The following is a 20,881-nucleotide window of genomic DNA, read 5'->3' on the forward strand; positions in this document are numbered from 1 at the left end:
GTGGAAAATGAGAGTTTGGGAGCAGGGGGTTCAAAGATACAGAAATACATATAACATCGACTGCTCCCATCAGATCTGTCCATTTTCAGCTCCATTTCACTCCCGCGGCAAGTGGAGAAAATACATTAGAGGAAACGTGCACAACAGCCGGCAGCTTATTTCAAATGTAAATCACAGGTTTTAACTTATGGGATCCATAGAGGTGAAGCGTTCACAGCTGAGACACCAGGGATGTAAAGAGAGGAGGAGGATGGTGGGAGGAAAACAGGGAGAGGAGAAACCAGACACCGATTCTGCACAGCCCGGCAGAGCCGAGACTAATTCTGAGCTGCACTAAGCCAAGTTTATCACCAGCTCTGGGCTGGACTTTGTCCTGGCCCTGCTACTAATCCAACGTCACTCCCTCCATTCCCCTTATTTACATTAAAAATCTTATCTCCAACAGCAGAATTGGGCCTTTTTTTCTTGCAAAGATTGATGCGCCCACATAATTTCACTCGGGCACCGGAACACAAGATAAAGCAGCTCCTAGAAAGCACCTAAAGACTCGCTAAGGTAACAGGAATAACCCTGCACGGAGATAATTATGATAGAGCCGTAGAGAACCCCTTGTGTTTAAATCACGCATAAACCGCAGGAAAACAGCCTTTAATAAGGCACGGGAAGAGCGTAAGACATAAGGGCATAAAGGCGAGCCTAAAATTGAATATTAACCCGATTGTGTTGCGTGTTTGGGTCTGAATCTGCCGCCCTTGCTGTGCTCGGGTACTCACTGGAAATCCGAGAGCACTTCCAGCAGATCCTCGGTTTTCAGCGCCGGGGGAGAAGTCGTAGATTTCGGTGACGTGGCCGAAATCCCCGTCGCCGAGCTGCGCGTCACCGTAGCTGGAGTAGTCAAAGCTGATCTGCTCGATGCTGATGTCCTTCACCGTCAAATAACCCACGATCTGAGACCAGCAAAACCAAAGAGCGATTCAAAGAATTAAGTACAATTTAAAAAACAATCAGGTTTCGGTTCAAAGAGCAATTCTGCAGGGAAAGAAGCTCCTGCCCGGGGGTTCTGCAGCCGCCCCAGCGCGGGGGCTCCCACACGTTCCCTCCCCTCCGCTGACTCCCAAACCACCTTTTTTATGCCAAAATGTCTCCCCGCAGCAAAAAAAGGCAACACAAGCGCTACCTCGGCCAAGAGCTCGGCGGTGCCGTCGTCCTCGAGGCCGCTCTGCCCGGGGACACCCGCGTCCTCCTCGTTGTCACCTGCGGCCAAGCGCAGCTCGTGCCACAGCGCGTCGGCCAAGCCCGAGCGCTCCTCGTCCCCTTGGGTCACCGGCGCCGTCCCCCGCGCGGTTCTGCGCCGGAGCATCCACGTTCTGCTCCTCGGGAGCCGATGGGTCGCGTTCAGGGGGGTCTAAAGGCTCGTCTTGGGCTTCTGGGGGGTTGTGGGGTTGTGTTTGCTCAACGCTGGGGCGCTCTTGGGCTTGGCTTTGCAGCTCGGAGAAACTCTGGTCTCCCTCCGCTGTGCCGGCGCTCACATCCTCCCCATGTTCTGCAGATGGGGACGCGGTTCCGCCGCTCTCCAGGGCACCAGCGCGGCTTTCCTCTTGGTTTTCCAGCCCCAGCGATGCTGCAGCGGGGTCTGTACAGTTACTGGTGCCGCTTTGGGACCCCAAAACACCAGCATCCCGGCTGGTTTGCTCTTCAGCTTGCACTTGGCACGGGGTCGTGCTGCTTTCTGGTGTAACAACATCGCGGCATCGATCTTGCTCTTCTGCTTCAATTGGCTTTTTATTATGGAGAGAAGAAAGCGAATCCGAACAGTCTTTATCCTGCTTTTCCTGCCCAGAGGAATCGTTGCTATTCGCTAACGACGGGACATCCGTACAGCACGGGGGACGTTCGTTGTTGGCGTCATCGTCATTTTGTCCTGAAAATCCCTCTTCTCCAGGCTCCCATCTCTTGCCATGGACCACGGGGACACCACCTGGGCCGCCCTCAGATTTGTCCCGTTCCTCCTGCGCATCCGCGACCGACGTTTTAAGGCAAATCTCTTCTTTTTCCGCGTCGCCGCCACCGGTCACCGGGCCCTCCTGCTCCCCCCGGTCCCCCCTCCTGCGCATCGCTTTGGGGACGTAAAGGGCTTTGTCTGGTTTCTTCCTGGGGGGCCTCTTGATCCTGCCGGAGCCCACGCGGGGGGCGTCGCCGTGGGTGTCCCCCCCGCGCCACGGCCGGCCCCCCCGGCCCCACGGCTGCGTGGGGCGCTGGCATCTCGGGGGGTTGCTGCTGGGTTTGGGGTCACTGGTCTCACTGGGCAGCCTGGGAGCAAGAGAACGGCAAGACGTGAGGAACCCAAATAACGGGGCGTTGGACGGGAGGGAGAGAGGAGGAAAAACATCAAATCCAGGTGGGGAAAGGAAAGAGCCTCTGAAACAAAGAAATAAACTTAACAGCAGAGGCAATGATACTGTTAAGCGTGTTCTTTACTTTATCAGATCACTGGGGACCATCCTCCATAAGTGCTGCAAACGCCGGATGCTCCTGCGTTGCTTATATTCACATAATTATTACATATTATGCTACATCACTTCGAGGCCCCTTCCAATCCCTAACATTCTGTGATATACATTACAGTTTTTAAGAATTTTGACATATATCTATACTAAGAAATAACTGATGACATTAGCTGTTGTTTAGCTTCTTACTTACACCTATTAATTATCAGTTCAATATAAACTAAGCACTCTGCTTCTAAACAATATATTACTTAATCTTCTGTCTTGGGATGCGCTCTTGGTATTATCTGTGGAAAAGCATCACGCGAACTTCATGCCCGTGAACCCGAATGAAAACTCGTGGTTAAAATGAAGCGATGCGTGTACGGCACCTGACGGCCGAGTGACAGATCACCGTCCTCCTCCTCCATCCCTCTCCCACGGAAAAGCTGCTCAGCAAATCCACGTTGTCCACGGTGCGATGGATCAGGTACCGGAGGCGGCTGGACAGCGGGGGGAACAGCAGCACCCTGGGATGGGAATAACGCAAGGATTTATTAACCTTTCTTCCCCAAGTCGTTCCCAGCGTAGGGTTTAAACCCAAGCCCAAAACGCAAGCAGGGCTTTCTGATATTAAAGCCACAAAACCCCGTGTCCATCCTAGACGTCCAGACAGATGCGCTCGCTTTGCACAGAGCCCCAGGGACTCTCATTCCTGCCCAAATTTGATCTGGGAATGGCTGGAAAACACCAGCAGGAGGGTGATGGTCCCTTCCTCCCAGCCTGAGAAACCAGCAACTAAAAGAATACGAACAGGTGAATAGACACCACGCTCAATTCCATCACATTTAAACACAGTCTTACAATTCTGGTTTAATTCCTGAGCATCATCCAATTGCAATTTTACTTTCTCTGCCAAACTTCTTTTTTTAAAGAAAGGCCACGAAACACAAATTTAAGGTCATTACAAGCCGGCTGGAAGCTGAACTAAGCAATCCCACCCCTGCTCCTGCCCGACACCCTCTTTTCGGCTTCAAAGGTCACTGGACCGGGGAGCAGGTCCAGTTAAACCCAGCCTAACCAAAGAAAAACGATGCAGCAACCCAAGGCGATGGGGTTTGGTGCTGGGAGGAGCATCTGGCGCCCTGGGCAGAGAGGGGAAACGAAACAAGTTTGATTACAAAACTATTCACTAGAGCTCGTTATGCTGACTAGCGAGCTGGGCCGGGCCGGGGACGGCGCGGAAGCCGCCGGCGTCCAAAATAGTTCGAGAACGAATGGAAAAGGACACACGGCAAAACCCTGCGCCGAGCCAGACCCCGCGGGCAGCAAACGCTGCTGCCCAAAAAACAGACGGCGTTTGCACCCCAAGGAATCGACGCAAAACAGAGGTGAGAGTCGGGACGTGCTGCTGGGGCCACGCACAAGCCACCCTCGGGACGCTTGGGGACCCCGTGCATGGAGCCCAGGGCTGCCACCCACCTGTGGTGCTGCCCCTGCAGCATGAAGTGCTCCAGCTCCTCGGTGATCCTGCCCACGAACTCATCCTCGTTGGGCGAGAGGAACACGCCGTCCATGCAGCGCAGCGCCAGGGTGGCGGCGGCGGGGAGCTGGGGGACGGGGATGCTGGGGATGGGGGTGCAAGCTGCCCTGCACCCCTGCAAACCCGACCCCCCTTCACGCACCAGCTGCAGCCCTGACCCAGCCCTGTGCACCCCTCAACTGCCCTGGGCACCCTCCTGCACCCCATCCCTTGCCCTGTGCGTCCTCAGAACCCTCTGCTGCTTTTTGCACCCTATAACCCCATCCTTGTGCACCCCCAGCACCCTCTAGTACTCTGTGCACCCCACTATCCCCCCCAGCACCCCTTGTGCACCCCATTCCTCCCCCAGTACCCTCTATACAACCCACTACCCCCCCAGCACCCTCTGTGCACCCCATTCCTCCCCCAGCACCCTCTATACACCCTATCAACCCCCAGCACCTTCTATGCACCCCATTACCCCCCCAGCACCCTCTATGCACCCCTTTACATCCCCAGCACCTTCTAGGCACTCCATTACACCCCCAGCACCCTCTATACACCCCATTATCCCCCCCAGCACCCTCTATGCACCCCATTACCCCCCCACCCCCTCTGTGCACCCCATTAACCCCCCCAAGCACCCTCTATACACCCCATTACCCCCCCACCTCCTCTGTGCACCCCATTAACCCCAAGCACCCTCTATACACCCCATCAATCCCAAGCACCCTCTGTGCACCCCATTATCCCCCGCAGCACCTTCTATGCACCCCACTATCCCCCAGCACGCTCTATACACCCCATTAGCCCCCCAGCACCCTCTGTGCACCCCATTCCCCCTCCACCCCCCCCATGCACCCAATTAACCCTCCAGCACCCGTATGCACCCCATTTTCCCCCCTCCCCCGTACACCCCATTCCCCCCTCTCTCCCCGCACCACGTGCTGCTTTCCGCACCCATCACCCCCATCCCCGCCACCCCCATCTGCCCCATTCACCGCTTCCCCCCGGATCCCCTCGTCCCCCCCCCCCCATCCCTCCCCCGGCCCCGTGTCCCCCCGTGTCCCCCCGTGTCCCCCGCTCCCCGCGCTGCCCCCACCAGGCCTGGCCGAGCGGCGGATCCCGGCGCCTGCGCCCGGTCCCGGCTCCTCCCGCCGCCCCGCCCCGCCCCGGGGGGGCCGGCCCGGCCCCGGGCGCTGCCGCTCAGACACGGGCCGGAGCGTCCGCCCCTTTTCCCCCCGAATTACGGGCGATGGGAAGGCGGGGAGACCCCGGGAACCCTCGACTCCCTTCCTGGGGACACCGCGAATCCATCCCCAGCCTGGCCCGAAACACCAAATCCTGCAAAAACCCCCATTTTCCTCAATGTTGGACTCACCCGCATCCGTGGAGAGATTGAAAGTGGGACATCCACTCGCTCAATTTCCCTATAACACAACTCTTCTATTAATACTAATGCTTTTCTGTAATTGCAAAGATTCCTCCAGCCAAAAAGCCCCATGGTTTTTGGCCATCTTGTCACCTTTCTTAGGGAGAACAGAGATGCTGAGAGCCTGAGTTTTGGGGTGACCACCTGGAGATTTGGTCATTGTATCAGGAGCACCAGGTGAAGTCAATGAGCCTTACAGGTGCTAGTTATTCTCCTAGTTTCACCTTGCTTTCTTACTTAATCAATGCAGAAATCCTGGGGGCGGGGGGGGGGCAATTTGCCCTAGGTGACAGTTCCTGGTAGAATAAAGGTCTAAAGAATTTAAAATGTGTCCCCGTTGCTCCCCAGCATGAGCAGAGATGGTCACAACCTGGCCCTGAGCTTCTCCCACTGAGACATCGATTAAAATGTCTTGAAATATATTCATCAGTGATGTGCTCAAAGGTAACTAATGACCCTCATTTCTGTGGTAGGAGCTACAAAAGAACCATGTCTGGGCTCCTTTACATGAGGAAGATGCTTCGTGGTGGGACTGCAGAGACCTGCGCAGAAAACCCATTGCAGGAAAAAAATAAACCCATTCAGAAACCTTATTTTTGGCCAAAATTCCACTGGTTTGGAGCTGCACGTTTTTCTCCAATCTCTTTACATAAACCCCAGAACTTTGCCACAGGATGAGTATCAGAAAACTCTTCAAAAAGAGGGAAACCAGACAAGTCCTGCTTTGAAAAGAGCCAGGAATTATGAGTCCTTCCCACCTCCAAGCATGGAGTCCCGAAATACAGCACAGCCACACTGCACGTGTTACAACCCCCTGCTTTTAGCGGGGGAAATTATAGATACTGCAGCAACGTTCCAATGGGATGAGTCGCGTTTGCCTCCTGGAAACACAACAGAGGATCATCCCCATGCCAGAGTCACTGCTCCTTCTCTCCTTCAGGCTTTACCGTCCTCCCAGAGCTGAAAAACCACCCCAAAATGTCTCAGTTTTGACCACTGACACCCAGGGAAATGGTTAGAAATGGAGTTGAGCCTTATCAGCGCCTCCCCAGCAAGACTCCGGCATCGAGCCGGCAACGCAGCGAGCGCCGCTCCCCTCCCACGCCGCTCTGCTGCGACTTGACTGTAATTCGGCTCTATTTAATAATTACTGTTACTCTGTAATTATCACTCTCTGCTTTTTCTCTTTGTTAGCGTTTGCCGGGGAGGGGGGAGCAGCTTTTCTGCTGTGCCAGGGAGCTAAAGACACCATGGATGTGCCGCTTGATGCAGCCGAGTTTAACCAAAAAACGCGGTTTAAAGTCACCGGTATCGCGGTGAGATGCTGGGGGCTGTTCACTTGCTGTTCCAACCCCCAGCTAAGCAGACACAAGCTCCCACAGCACAGGGGAGGCTAATTAAAGAGTAAGGTGATCAAGGAGTGCTGCTTCAGAGCCATTATTATTGAAATGAGACAGCAAGGGAGGCAGGATCCTTAATGAAATGGGGGAGGGAGGGAATTAGAGGGAGAACAGTCTGGGAAAAGAAGGGGGACCTGACTTGTGGCAGATGTGGCACAGAAACCAACACAGCAACGTCCTGAAGAGCTCAGACACCCTCATTCCCACTGTCCCGGGGCTAAAATACAGTTTATGTTCATCCCAGACTGTGCAAGGCCCAGCTTAGGAAGGCCGGCTCTTGCTGCGGGGGCCAGAGCGGATCTTCAGCGTGATGAATCTCGCTCTAATTAGCGAGAGCCCTGTGACGTGCTCCAGACAAGCTGCCACCAAGCACAGCCCTGGGGATCTGCACACTTGTCCGGACCTGCAGGAGAATGTGCTTGAGCAACACTCAGAGCTGAGCCTAAGAGTTATCCCAGCAAGCCCAGTACTGGTTTTATTTGGCTTGTGCCCATTTAGCAGCCTGATGGACTTTTGGACACGGGCAGTGGCCAAACCAGCCCCTCTCGCTGCATTCCAGCTGTGGTTTTGCTTCGGCGACCATGGAGGGGAAGCCCGGACCACACGAGTCTTTGCTTTCTCAGCTAAGGGAAGCAGAATTCCAGCCCTTGCAGTTCTGTCTCTTGCAGAAAGCATTTTCTTCCACGGGTGAACCAGAGAGAGCAGCACCGCAGATCAATCCTGCCCCCCTGGGCTGGAGCTGAACTGGGAGTTACAAAAACACGAATCTGAACCACTTGAGTCACACAGAAAATCACTCTGGCTAATCCTTACTTATTAATACAAACTGCCGCCCAGACGGAGAGTATAATATTCATGTTTTCCTCAAATTCCTCAAAAAACAGGCAACTTCAAGAGCATCCTTGCTTCCATCTCTCCCCACGCCGCCTTTGTCCCAACAGCGTCTCAATTGAACGCGTTGCTGGTGAAAGGTTTGATCTCCAGAGAGACGGACGCCTCCTGCTCCATGTGCATCACCACGGGCAAGGCAGGGCCAGAGGGCTCGGAGACCTGAGAAACCTTCTCAGGAGACACCTCATTGCTTTCCATGCACAGAGCGGCGTGTGGGAGCAGCCGGGGGTAGCTGAGCTTCACCGCGTCCTTCTGGTACGTGGTGTCGTGGTGGTAGGAGACCAGCTCGTTGCTCAAGTTCACCGTCTGCACCGCGTTGCTGGGGCAAAAGCAGCCGCGGCCCAAGATGGAGGCAAAAGCTCTTCGAAAGTCTGCGTTGAAGGCGTAGATGATGGGGTTGAGGGAAGAGTTGGCCCACCCGAACCAGACAAAGGTGTCGAAGACGGTCTCGCTGACACAAGGTCGCTCTCCCGGCTCGCGTAGGTCAAGGTTACAGAAGGGCACCACGCAGTTGAGCACGAAGAAGGGCAGCCAGCAGAAGACAAAGACGCCCATGATGATGGAGAGGGTCTTGAGGACCTTGGTCTCCTTCTTGAAGGAGTTCCTCAGGGAGGCCTCGTGCGGGCAGTCGCCGCCGTGGCAGTTTTGGGCATGTTCCACCGCCCTCTCCAGGGAGGAGATCCTGCGGATCTGCCGCTGGGCGATGCAGAAGATGCGGGTGTAGGTCCCAATCATGATGGCAACAGGGATGTAGAAGCTAATGAGAGAAGATGAGATGGCGTAAGTCCTGTTGAGGCTGGAATCGCAGTTCTCCTCCTCCCTGGTGGCGTTAAAACCTTTCTCCTGTTGGCTGAGGAGCTCACGGTCCTTGTGCCACTTCAGCTGCACGGGGATGAAGGAAATCAAGAGAGACAGGAGCCAAGCCACCCCGATCATGATGAACGCCACGTGCTTCGTCATCTTCCTCTCGTAGCGGAAAGGGTTGGAAATGGCCCAGTAACGGTCCACGCTGATGATGCACAAATTGAGGATGGATGCTGTGGAGCACATGATGTCAAAAGCCACCCAAACATCACAGAAAGCCCCAAAAGGCCAGAACCCCACCACCTCGGTGGCCGCCTTCCAGGGCATCACCAGCACGGCCACAAAGAGGTCGGACACCGCCAAGGAGATGACGAAGAGATGGGTGACCTTGGAGCGCAAGTGTCTGAACTTGACCATGGCCGCGCACACCAGGGCGTTGCCCAGGAGCGTGGAGAGGATGAGGAGGGACAGCAAGGCAGCTGTCATCACACGCGAGGACAACTCGGAGCCGCCCCCCTCTGCCCAGCTCTTCCCCGTGCCATTGATCGCATCCTGCCCATCTTCTGCGGAGGAGTAAAAACCATCCATGAGTCCCCCTTTTTTGCAGTTTCTCAGGAGGTTTCGCAGCTCAGCATCCAAACCCCCTTTTTACCAACATCTTGGAAGCACTGAGCAAAATCCTGCCTGAATTGAACCTTCCCCTCCTTCCCAAGTCTCCTGCTGGTGGCGTTTGGGGTTGCTTTTTCCCCCACTTTTCTTTCTCTACAGCCTCACAAAGAGCCGGCACTCACCGAGCTGGGAGGGTTTTTGTTCCGAGCCTTCCTCCCTCTCTTCCCTCCGAAGCTCTTCCTCTTTGCCGATGTGACGCTCGCTGCAGAATCCCGCTCGATCCCTTCTGCACCGGGAGTGTCCGGCTCTTTCTGCTCTTGCAGACGGATCTTTCCAGCTGATAAAACAGGCTGCTCTTCCCTCCGGTGCTAATGGCATCTGGATTGAGACTCCAGGTCGGTTCTCCGAGAACTTGGCATTGGGAATCCGCAGCTGATGGGGTGAGTTGCTTGGGAATTAGGGGATAGGGTTGAAGGGGTAAAATAACAAACATTCCAGTGGGATTTGAGGGTCTCCAGTGCAAATCAGGGGGGAAATGTAACGTGCTTGGTCTCTGAATAAGAGACATTTGAATTCACTGCGCAGGCACCGAGTGGCGGCTCAGATACGTGACCCTAAACCAGCTCCTCCATCCCGAGCTGCTCAGCTGCAAGTGCTGCAAAACCAGCACTTACTTTCCATTGCAAAATTCCTTCGAGTCTGCAGGAAAAATAAAAACAACACACAAAAAACCCAACCAAACAACCAACAAACCCACACCAAGAAACAAACACCTTGTACAAATCAAAGCTTTTTCATTCTCAAAATATCAGGGTTTCCAGTGTTTGTTCCAGGGGAGTTTAGATGTAGAACCAAAGAGGATGCTGAACATCACTTGGATAATGTTTTTGTCCTGAATAATCAAGGGTATTGTCAATAAACTGATTCTCTTTCAAGCTCCTCATTGTTTCTTTACTCCCCTTGCTACCCCATGAAAGGCTCAGACTGACAAGCAAACTGCTCTGCAACACTCTCCCCTATTCTGTGGTACTAGGAACTAGGTCTGACCTAGTAAGGCACAGTTTAGCCTTGGAAGCAAGACAATCCCATCCATCGCTTTGTAATTAAAGCCACTCTAAGCAAAAGGGCTCGTTTGATCAAAAAATGTCAGAAAAATCCATCTGGAGGGAAGATTCCCCAAGAGCCAGCTCTGTAAGTGCAGCTTAAACCAGGACCAGCTTTGGAGAAAAGCCTTGCTGGCAAACTGGCCAAGGTGGGAAAGAGCAGCAAGAGCTTTCCAAATCAACCCCAAAACCAAACAGGCAGTTCAGCATTAATTCACCCGTTATGTTGGTATTTGCTGCAGCGTATCACAACCTGCCCCTCACCTCTGAAGAAAGCACAGCCAATCTACACAGACTCAGGTTTAATTAACCCCGCGACCCAGGCTTTGCATAAACCCAGATCGAGCAGGAGCTGCCCAAGAACAACTTTAGAACAAGAGCAGAGTTATAGCCTTGAAGACACGGCAGCGAGCAGCGTGCCCCTAAAGCAAACAGCGGGCTCGCTTTGTGACAGGTTAAAGAAAGTCCTCGCCAGCCTGTCGCGGCATTTCCTTTGTCAGGCTTTGCTTAATTAAGCCTCATTAGTTCCGCCGTCTTCTCCTGCCAAGCGCCGACACCCGGAGGAGCTGCTAGATGGCACCAGCAGCTCACAGGCCACAATTCCACTTGGGTCCTTTTTGTCACACCAAAATGTAATCCAAGGAAAAGACTCGTCACCCTGCGAGGATCCACACAGATGAACCTTCTGCTCCAAAAGGGCTTTTCTTTCTGGTATTCCCTCTACCGGGCTCAAAGATTTAAGCTGCAAGACACAAACGGGATGTTTTCACCGCTGCGATGGCAGGTCAGCCGGCACACAGTGTTAAATCACAGCAGAGGCTCAGACTACACAGCTAAACCAGGATTATTCCTCGAGACACAAGGAAACCGTCATCCTCCTCCTCAGGAGCTTAAAACCATCCAGGAAAGGATCTCACCCTTGCACACTGCTTATAGGGAACCAGCCATTCAAAGCCAGGTTAACAGGAGGAAAAAGGGTCCAATACGTTACCGGGTTTCTACGCATCTCAGGATACACCTAATGAAGAGAGGAGCGTTAATTCTGCTGTCAGGGACAAACACAATCCAGCTACTCACACAAAACCCCGGCAGTTACTCCTGTTCCCAGATGAACTCCTCCTGCCTGTTAGATACAATCGTCTCTACTCAGAAAACTGTTCTGCTGCGTTATATTACCAAACCCTTGCTGCATTTCCTCACATAAGGAGCTGCTATTTTTTCTGAGAATCAAGTCAAGTACTATTTTAAACAGCACTCCAATATGATAAGATTCCAGTTTGGTGGCAATTCAGCTCTAAGGCTGTTTTATATTTAATTTCCTCAGCCAGCAAGAAGCTGCCCTCTATTTCCCTTCCCTGCTGTCGCACCAAAATATCCTTAAAATTCTCTATTCAGCCATGTTGATTACATTCCCCACTTTGCATCAAAGGCAGAAAATTACAAGCCACTTCAAATAAAGCAGCAGCTGCTGGGGTTTAACTCTTAAACGCCTCTCGCAGGGCGCTGTCTCCATCAGATGCATTACAGAGTTCCAGGAGGGTGTTTGTTCCTACAATCGGAACAAGAAGCTGCCCAAAACTTGTGCCATAATGAAGCTTACGTATTGTTTAGTACAAAACCGAGGGGTGAATGAGAAGTGACGTCCTGGTGTAGGTTTCCTCATGGTCTCAGCGAGGTGGTTTAGGCAAAGGATTCTGCTCTGTGTAAGCCCTGAACTGCGCTGGTTTGAAACGTGCAATGATGAAGAAGTGGAAAGGTAAGACAGGCTGAAGCAAAGAAAAAGCAGCAAGTTGTCCAAAACAATGCTCATAAAACAAAGGCGCCACGACCAACAGTGGTAAAAACAGACCATGTTTAACTTCAAAAGCTTGTAACTGTTGGGCTTTTTTTAAATGCAGAGAAAAGCTCAGGGAAATCAAAGCCTGGTACCACGACTACTCAGTTGTTGAGCAAGCAGCCCAGGAATCTGCCCATTTGCTTGCAGCAGCCGAGTTTTCCAGGTGCAGAAGCACAGCTGGAACAGCACAGAGAAAAGGAGACACCACAAGGGACTCCGGTTCCTCCCTTTTATTACACGGAGGCAGAAAACAGTGGGTTTTCTCCCGTTTACTTACAAAGGAAGGGAATACAGAGCTTCAAGTCATTCCACATGAATTCCGCGCGCAGCCTGGGGAAGCGGCCAGGCTACCGCACACCTTCTCGTGACCAAAGTGACAAAGAAGCCAGAGCCAACAGCACCCTAGTGACACCTCTCATTTCTTCCCCTGCCCTCCGGGGCTAAAGCTGGGTCGTCAATAATTAACTCCAGCCCTAATTTACCGCTCACCCAAGCTGGCATCCGCAGGGCTGGAGCGACGGAGGCAGAGGTGGATGGTGATGGGAATACATTCGGAGTCAGGGAGGAGGATTTGTTACATGGCCATGTTGCTCCTCGCTCCCTGGCCAGGCTCTGTGTGCAGAAAGCCCAGTTAACAGCACATTCCCCTCCGAAAGAATTAATTTATTCACATTCGCTATCAGGCTTTCTGTTCTTCCATGTGCATACGCAGAATAAAAAAGGGACCTGCAAAAGATGGCAATCTCGCTTCTGATGGGGAAAGAGACTCTAAAAAACACCTTCACTTGCTGTGCTTTTTTCTTGCATTAGAAACATTTACAGGGTTTTGTTTTGGGGCTTTCTGGTAACCCGTAGTCTTGTGGAATTGCAGCATCAAGACCAAAGGCCAAGTCAAGGCTGTTATACAAACCCATCCTATCAAAGAGGAAAATGCTGCATCCCTTCTCCTCCCACCCCAAATCGCTCAATGAGAGCTCAAAGCAAATCACCCTGCAGCTCCCAACAGGTTTTGCAAACAGAGAAGATAGAAAAATAGCAAACAGCTCCCATTTCAAGTAAGAGCAAGCAGAAAATTGTGTTACAGTGACTGCAAGCCCCCATCACAACAGGCAGCGTAAGGAACTCCACCTCAGATCTTTTGCAGGTCTCCCTTTTAAGGCCTTAGTGTCGGTACAGAAAGAGGATCTACTTTCGTCTTGTGCTTGCAATTGCTGCCCTCTAGAGCAGCAACAAAATCTCCTACAATTTAACAGTTACAGTGTCTAGTTGGCCACAACCGTGCAAAATACAGACAGGGAGGGAGAGAACTATTAACAGATGTTTAAGCTCGTTGCAGATAAGTACCATCCTTGACATGAGTTATGTGCCAAGTGTTTTAAACCACCACACAAACAGCCAAATGTTGAGCAACTGCAAGAGCGCTGCAACTCAGGTTCTCAACATCAGCCACAGCAAAGGAAAAATAAAATTAAAGTAAAGCCCAAACCAAGCACTGTTATGGACATAGAGTTTATCTTCACTGGGCAGAAGAGTGAATTGGGTTCCCAGAAGGGAAGACTGGATGTCGCAGAGTGACTTTGTGACAAGTCACACTGAGACCAGTGCAGATGTTGGCACAGATGTTGGCACAGAGATGACAAACACCAGCTGGGGCCAGTTCCAGAGTGGATTGTCACGGCAAGAGATCCTGTTGCTGAGCGAAGTGATATCCATGAAGACCAGGGGAGCGTTGCTCCTCTCCCCAGAAGTTCTAGTCATTAGTTAAGGAACTTTTAAGACAACTTCTCAAACTGCAACAACAGGATTCTGTTGGGTCTTTAGAGATTCAGTCCCAGAGCTGTTTGGGGTTCGGAGGAAGCAGAGGGAGTCTTTTGTGCCAAATCTATAAAGAAAATTGCGACAGAACGAATCAGTTTTCATCAGTAAGAGGGACTGGAGGAACTAGATCAACATATACAATTGCAGAGCACCTCGGTGCTTCAATATTTAATTGCATTCTCTTGGAAACACATGCTTCATGTTTGATATGGGCTGCTGAGCATTCTGCTCTGAAACCTGAGAGTATCAGCTGCCTGAATCGGAAGAAAATGATATGGGCAGTTCTGTGTCATTGTTCATTAACAGATTCCTGAAAGGAAAATTAAAGTCTATTTAGCCCTGTCCAAGACAGGTCTAGGGAAAACTCAGCATGTAGTTCAAGCCCATAAGCTCTGGTCACTCGCTGTTACTAAACCAAGACTAGTTGAGTACTAGTTTAAGCAGAAATCATATCTATAACATGAGACATAGTAAGCATTCTAGGACAGAGAAGGTGCTGCATGCTTGGCAGCAACAGGCATGAAAATGCTGGTCTGCTTCATCCCTGTTAACAGAGCACACAAAAAAAACACTGCCTGTTGGTGTTAAACGACAATGAAAAATGGTTAGGCCAAGCACCAGCTCCCCGCTAGGGCCTGCAGCTTTCCCTGTACCACACAGCAAAATGCCCAGGCAGAATTTCTAACGAAAAAAGGGTAGTCCTCTCACAATTGAGTCTGGTAGTGCAAGATAAAGCCACTGAGCAGCTGGCAGGGACACCAGGAGAGCTCGATTTCAGCTGTGTAACTGGAAGTGGGCAAGATGCTGGCTCAGGCTTTAGTTCTGCTGGCCATCTTTCGCTTCGCAAGGCTCACACGACTTGCTGCCATCCGTACCTCCATCAGCAACAGAGAGCTTCTCCAACTCCGCTTCCAGCTCAGCATCAGAAATGGGTGGATTCGGCACCTTCTGGGGAACAGGAGGCAGATCTACAGGCTCCTTAGTCGAGTCCTGCAGGAGACTGTCCAGCTCCTTCTCAAGTTCCTCAGTGTCCACCTCTGCTGATTAAACAAAGCATTCAGTTCCAAGCAGAATTAAGTAGGATCTTTGCAGTACAGACTGAAATCCAAGTTTAACAGGGGTGTTATTACTCCCATCCATCATTACTTTTAATAATAAGGAACTCCCTGTGCTGCTTCTAAAGGTGAAAATTCAGTCCTGATCTCAGGGAGAAGCTATTCCTTTAGATGCCTCAGCACAAAGGCTTCTAAGGGCAAGAAAACATTACAGCAGAGACAATCAAGCTGCAGCAACGCGCAGGTCAGAGGAAAAAGATCATCACTTCAATAACAAAGCGGCAGCCACTCCAAAAATAGCTTTAAATCAACATGACACAAGTCTGAACTGAGATCCAGCAGCTCTAAGAGACTGCAAGGATTTGGAGATGCACAAATGTTGATTCCTCTGCAACCCACTGTCAGAGAAGAGAACTTTGTCAGTCCTCACTCCCTCTCATGGCACCGGCAGCATAATCATTGGTATTTTTGTGTTTATCCTCCCAGGAAGGACTGGAGGTACATGGGGAGGGAGCAGGGAAGGGCCAGCAGTGCAAAGGGCCAGCAGTGACAAGAGAAGATGGGCAAAGGATGAAAAAACCCCAAAAAACGTACCTAGACCATTGATCCCCACTCCAGCCAGAGTCTGGGCTACTTCATCTTGAGTATCACAGAGCTGAGGAAAAATACACAGTGCTTGATACAGAATATAAGCTGATCTTAGGTCTTACTGTAGCCACCTCTGTCAAAAGTAGAAATAGTGATACGTAAACCCAAACACACCCAGTTATTTGAAGACCTCTGCTTGCTGATCTAAAAAGATCAGGATTAAATCAGTTTTCTCCAGTGACATATGGAATAGAAACTAAAAAGCGCCAGAAGCCTCAGCGGTAATAGCTGGACAAGCTCGCTGCCTACATCTACACACCACCTGCTTGTTTCTTTAGCTGTGCTCTTATCTCAGTACCTCTTGTATCTGATCCACCAGGTTCTCTGCCTTCTCCACAGTAACATCCTTCATGGACAGCTTCAGAGCTCCCACACCAGCCTGATAGGCACTAAATACCTTAAAGAAAAATACACAGGGTTAAGAACAAAGAACAGGCAGCATAAGCTTCTCTCAAGACCTGTTATCCAAGCGGGACTCTCAGAAAAACATTAGAAAATGAAGCCACAAGCAGAGCCACACCATCAGAGCAGAAAATAAAGCCTCAGCAGCCACCTCACACCCCCCAGACAGGAGCTCTGACAAGCAGGTAAAGCAGCAAAGTGAGAAGAGTGGGGCCAAAGCGAGAAGCAGAAAATTAACATGTTACCATCTGGTCAGTCTGCGAGGCGTATATACGATCCAAGATCCCCTGCACGGCATCCAGCTTGGAATGAAGCTCTTCAATGCGCCTTTCTGTCCTTCGTTTGGATTTCAAACATCTCAGCGCCTGGAGACATTAGATATACAGGCTTGGATCACAAACCAGGCAGCAGTTGAAGAAAATGTCAAAAAATAGCAGTCCCAGTGTAGCAAGCCATGCACACACCAGCTGGATTTAAGAGCTGGCTATTTCCATTCCTCTTCACATCACTTTGGACAAATATGTTCTTATCTCCACCTGAAGGAGATGTCTGGCCTCAGAAACACCACTTCAACACATCAAGTTCAAGTACACAACACCCAACCCCAGTCATTATCTGCACTCATGGAGCAGCTCCAAGACACTTGTAGTTCCTCCCAAGAACAGGACTTACCAATTGTTTTTTCCCAGCTTTACAAGCACTCCGGGCATCCTCTTTACACCTGTGCAGACGCAACAAGGAAAAAGCAGCTTATTTCTTTGCAAGCAGTAGTTATTTTACACATCAGCAGCCATTCTCACTTCCTTGCTCTAATCCAGAGGTGACAGGGTAACAAAGTATTTTGGATACAAACACCCTTAGGCCACTGTTGATTTTCACAAATAGTCCTTGAGTGGATTCCAAATCCTCACATGAACTTTTGGCAGCCATTCACTGCGTGTTGTTTTTACAGGGATAAGGAACAAAGACTGGAAAACCTGCCTTACTACATGACTGTGGCTACTGTGTTTACCAAACAGGAAAGGGTGACTTGCACTTTCAGAAAGCGGCTTCGTTCTAACTCTGCGACAGGAATACAAAGTTCTACAGCACACGGACGTTCTGCCCACCACCCTTCCCCAAATTACTTCTCTGCTTCCTGGGAAAGGGACTCCACCTTCTGTGACAGCAGCTGTTCGCTTTGCATCAACTGATACACTCCGATGTCCACATCATTCATCGGGGAGACTTTGGCATGAAGACCTCGGGCAAACTTCACTATCTAAAATAAAAAACCCACATGCTCAAGTCTTGTCGCTAAACCCTGTGCCTACATAAGAAATATTTTCACTTTGATGGAAGGAAAAGGTGTTTTTACACCCCCAGTTAAAGCCTTGCAATAGGACATGCCGGTCACCATATAATCTAATATTAAACTAGACAGGACTGGGGGACATCAATGTGAAAACACAAAGCCCGAATGGAACACCCTGAAGATTTAAAGCTCTCCTGGTGCTCCGAACAGCGTACGGCAATGTCGCACTTGTAAGTCCTTCAGTGATGAACTGCACAGGTAAATGTGACATCTCTGTAGTTACTAATGGACAGGAACAACAATTCCAGGGGTGTGGAACAATTTTAATTTGGGTAGCTGGGAACGGTGTGTAGACAACTACAGTGTCCACCAGTTTTCCAGCTGTTGTACTACATTGGTAATATCACAAATGTTTGATGTGGGAAAAGAAGAACCTTTTGTGCAAGAACAAGGATTCAATCTCACTTATAACCTTGTTACAATGTTGGAGTACAAACAATTTACTTTTCCAAACAAAACCCACCCATATTTAGCCAATAAAGCATCCTTTCCAGCCTGATGAAATGCAGGACGGGGATTATACCACCCAAAAGCAGTCACCTTTACCCTGTACCTTCTCTCCGTTCTGTTCCAGGATCGTGACTCTCTTTTCCTTCTGCAGCTGGAGCAGCAACAAGTAGAACGTCCTTTCGTCTGGACAAACGCTGGCGCAGAGGGAACGCAGCTCTGAGAGGGCAACAACCGGGTGGGAAGAGAGCGCAGAGTTCTGATATAAGCGATAAACTTCCTCTGCCTTCTCCTGAAAGGAAGCGAAAGAGCTGCTTGTTAGTTTACACAGCACTTTTCCTTCTTGCACAGCTGCCAAGCCCACACCTGCTTCCTCCCGCACACCGAAGGTGAAATGTTGGACGCATCGTATTTCAGGCCAAACTTTCAGAAAGCAACAGTAATGCTTGAAAGATCTCACCATTAATGGAATGAAAAATGGTGGTTTTCCACAAGAACCAAAGCTACACTGCTCACATTCCCCATGTGAATGCTATGGAACACAAGAACTACATAGGCAGCAAGGTGGGGTCTTCTGCAAGTCGTGTCCCCCCCTCCCAAGTTTAAACCAAATAAAACTGTTTCTTTAATTTGCACTGTACTTGTACTCAAAGAGTCATTTTGCATCGTTTGTATATGGTCAGAGGAAAAAGTTTCTCTCGTTATAATCCACATAAGACTATAGAAACAACTCTTTCCATCCACCCCCACATTCCACATCAAGGTTTGTGGGTTTCCAGCCACCTTTTTAAAAGGTTTCTCTTCTCCCCCATGCACACACTCTCCTGGTGCAGAGGGAAGACACCGTCTGCTATCAGAATAACCACAAATAAAGGAAAACATCTAAAGAGCTCTCGTATTTCTGCTAATCCCTGTCATTTAGATGCCACTTTCAGGCAACAGCAGCAAGTGTTGGTGCTAATTTTAACAGGCACTGAGTACACAGAGGGACCCAAGGTCTCGACGGTCAGCACAGCGCCAGGTTACACTGAACAACATTTATTATTTCTTATTGCTGAGTTATTCCATCCATCTCTCTACAGGTTTTTAAACACCTAAGGAGTACAAATGAATGTCTATTCAATGCTGATCTTTCCTCGCTAGCACATAAAACTACTCATAACCTTTCTGGAGATGCGTAACCTTGAGAAAGTTCTCAACACCACCCACCTGAAGCAGCTCCACATAAATCAGGACCTCCTCTTCCTCGGGGATTTTACTGTCACCCAGCACACTGGACAGAGTCCACTTCAGGGGCTTCAGAATGAAGACCCCCACTCCCCAGGAGATCCAGCTGCTGTCCACGCTGGCCATGAAGTCCGACTCCCTCTGCAGTTTGCCACGTCTGGAGAAAAGACACATACACAACTGAATACAATCAGGCCTAAACCCTTCCAGCGAGCAAGAGTGCCAGCGTGGGGAATTTTTATGTGAAACACTGCTCTGCGCTTTGTACATCCACAGTCCTTGTGGCATTTTTTAACTAAAAGTTAATTGCTAGCTAAAGTTTGATATGTTACTATGATGCTCCGCTAGACACAAGTGTATTCTGTTTACTATTTTTTCCAGTTTAGTAAATTTCTCCCAGTTTTCTGACTTGAAATTGAGGAGGCATCCAACAAGGGTAGGGTCAGTTTTTAGAGGGGGTAGTTGTACATTTCAGAGTGCTTCATTCGTACCTTAAATTGCAAATAAAACCTCTAGAGCTGAGAGAAGCTGCATTTTTTATGTTCCAGACTCAGGCAGCTCCTGCTGTTCTTCAATCTTATTAGGGTATCAGCCTCAAGCTTTAGTTACACAACACAAAGCACCCGGTTGTGAATACCAGCGCACAACATCCCCATACAGCACCACACACCACTCACAGCTGGGTCACCACAACAACCACTTCAGGGAAACGTAACCCAATTTGACACAAAGCTCCTCCTGCACCTACAGCCTCCCCCAGCACAGCATTCCCGTGGGATCCCCCCCAACACAACCCCATATTCCCTCGGGTCTCTCTGTGCTCTCCTCTCCTTTCCAAGCCCTAACACAGCAGCAAAACCCCCTCATGTTTTCCCGCAACCACCCGTCCAAAACCAGCACCAAACATTCCCTCATGCCCACTGCACCCCTCCTTTTATCCAGCACCCTGCAGCGCTCTCCCCACCACGCACAGAGCGGGCAGAGAATCATTCTGGCTGGAAAAAACCCTCAAGAACGAGTCCAACCATAACCCACCCCAGCACTGCCTCATGTCCTGAGAACCTCATGTCCGTCTGTCCATTCCCCCAGGGATGGTGACTCCAGCACTGCCCTGGGCAGCCTGTTCCAATGCCCCACAGCCCTTTGGGGAAGAAATGATCCCAAATTTCCCACCTCACCCTCCCCTGGCGCAACTTGAGGCCGTTTCCTCTGCTCCTGGCGCTTGTTCCTGGGGAGCAGAGCCCGACCCCCCTGGCTCCAAGCTCCTTTCAGGCAGTTCAGAGATCAGAAGGTCTCCCCTCAGCTCCTGTTCTCCAGCTGAACCCCCAGCTCCCTCAGCCGCTCCATCACACTTGCGCTCATTTACAGCCCCTTCTCCAGCCGCTTCCCCGGCCTCCCCGCCCTCCACCCCCGCAGCCGCCGGGCCCCGCTACCTGAGCAGCTCCCGGAGGACGGTGCCGAGCCCCAGCGGGACGCTGCCCCGCCGCTCGAAGCCGTTCTGCAGCTCCCGCAGGCAGGTCCGTACGACGCCCCGGCGGCGGCCGCGGGCCAGCACCAGCCCGACCCAGAAGGCCATCTTGCTGTCCCACTCGGTGCTGTTCACCTCGCGGCTCTGCTTAAAAGCCGAGAACAGGAAAGCCATGCGCTCGTCGTCCGTCTCCCACTCGGGCGGCAGGTCCCCCTGCGGGGCCGGCCCAGGCGGCGCCCGCCCCGGGCTGCACATCTACGCGAGCCCCCGGCTCCGCCGCGGCCTCCGCCCGGCCGGGACCCGCCTGGTTGCTGGGGAGACGCACTGCGCAAGCGCGGTGCTATCAACTCCCCCCTCGGTTGTCTCTGTGTGGGCTGC

The 20,881-nt window shown here is 51.2% G+C and overlaps 3 protein-coding genes across 3 annotated transcripts in view; all 3 read right to left on the minus strand.

The window, feature by feature from the left end:
* The window catches only part of R3HCC1 (R3H domain and coiled-coil containing 1), a 10,251-nt gene extending 3,468 nt beyond the window's left edge, over positions 1 to 6,783 (minus strand). Inside the window, 7 exon segments of the mRNA XM_082072782.1 lie at positions 774 to 820; positions 822 to 947; positions 1,178 to 1,321; positions 1,323 to 2,310; positions 2,879 to 3,016; positions 3,969 to 4,096; positions 5,390 to 6,783. Coding sequence (XP_081928908.1) covers positions 774 to 820; positions 822 to 947; positions 1,178 to 1,321; positions 1,323 to 2,310; positions 2,879 to 3,016; positions 3,969 to 4,096; positions 5,390 to 5,395 — 1,577 coding nt within the window. The 5' untranslated portion in view covers positions 5,396 to 6,783.
* A 1,002-nt stretch (positions 6,784 to 7,785) lies between these two features.
* On the minus strand, positions 7,786 to 9,123 carry LOC309450119 (D(1) dopamine receptor-like; the record flags this gene model as incomplete). Its single annotated transcript, XM_082072783.1, has 1 exon — positions 7,786 to 9,123. One exon carries the CDS (start codon positions 9,121 to 9,123, stop codon positions 7,786 to 7,788), a length of 1,338 nt encoding a protein of 445 aa, XP_081928909.1.
* Positions 9,124 to 12,299: 3,176 nt separating this feature from the next.
* On the minus strand, positions 12,300 to 20,833 carry CHMP7 (charged multivesicular body protein 7). The gene is made up of 10 exons (XM_082072452.1): positions 20,469 to 20,833; positions 19,018 to 19,192; positions 17,915 to 18,100; positions 17,135 to 17,268; positions 16,680 to 16,728; positions 16,253 to 16,372; positions 15,904 to 16,002; positions 15,552 to 15,612; positions 14,778 to 14,939; positions 12,300 to 13,966 (listed from the first exon to the last, which is right to left on the minus strand). Exons 1-10 carry the CDS (start codon positions 20,756 to 20,758, stop codon positions 13,902 to 13,904), a joined length of 1,341 nt encoding a protein of 446 aa, XP_081928578.1. The 5' UTR covers positions 20,759 to 20,833; the 3' UTR covers positions 12,300 to 13,901.
* Positions 20,834 to 20,881: the final 48 nt, after the last annotated feature.

Source organism: Streptopelia decaocto, assembly GCF_964273445.1.
Source record: "Streptopelia decaocto genome assembly, chromosome: 25".
Taxonomy (NCBI): Eukaryota; Metazoa; Chordata; class Aves; order Columbiformes; family Columbidae; genus Streptopelia; species Streptopelia decaocto.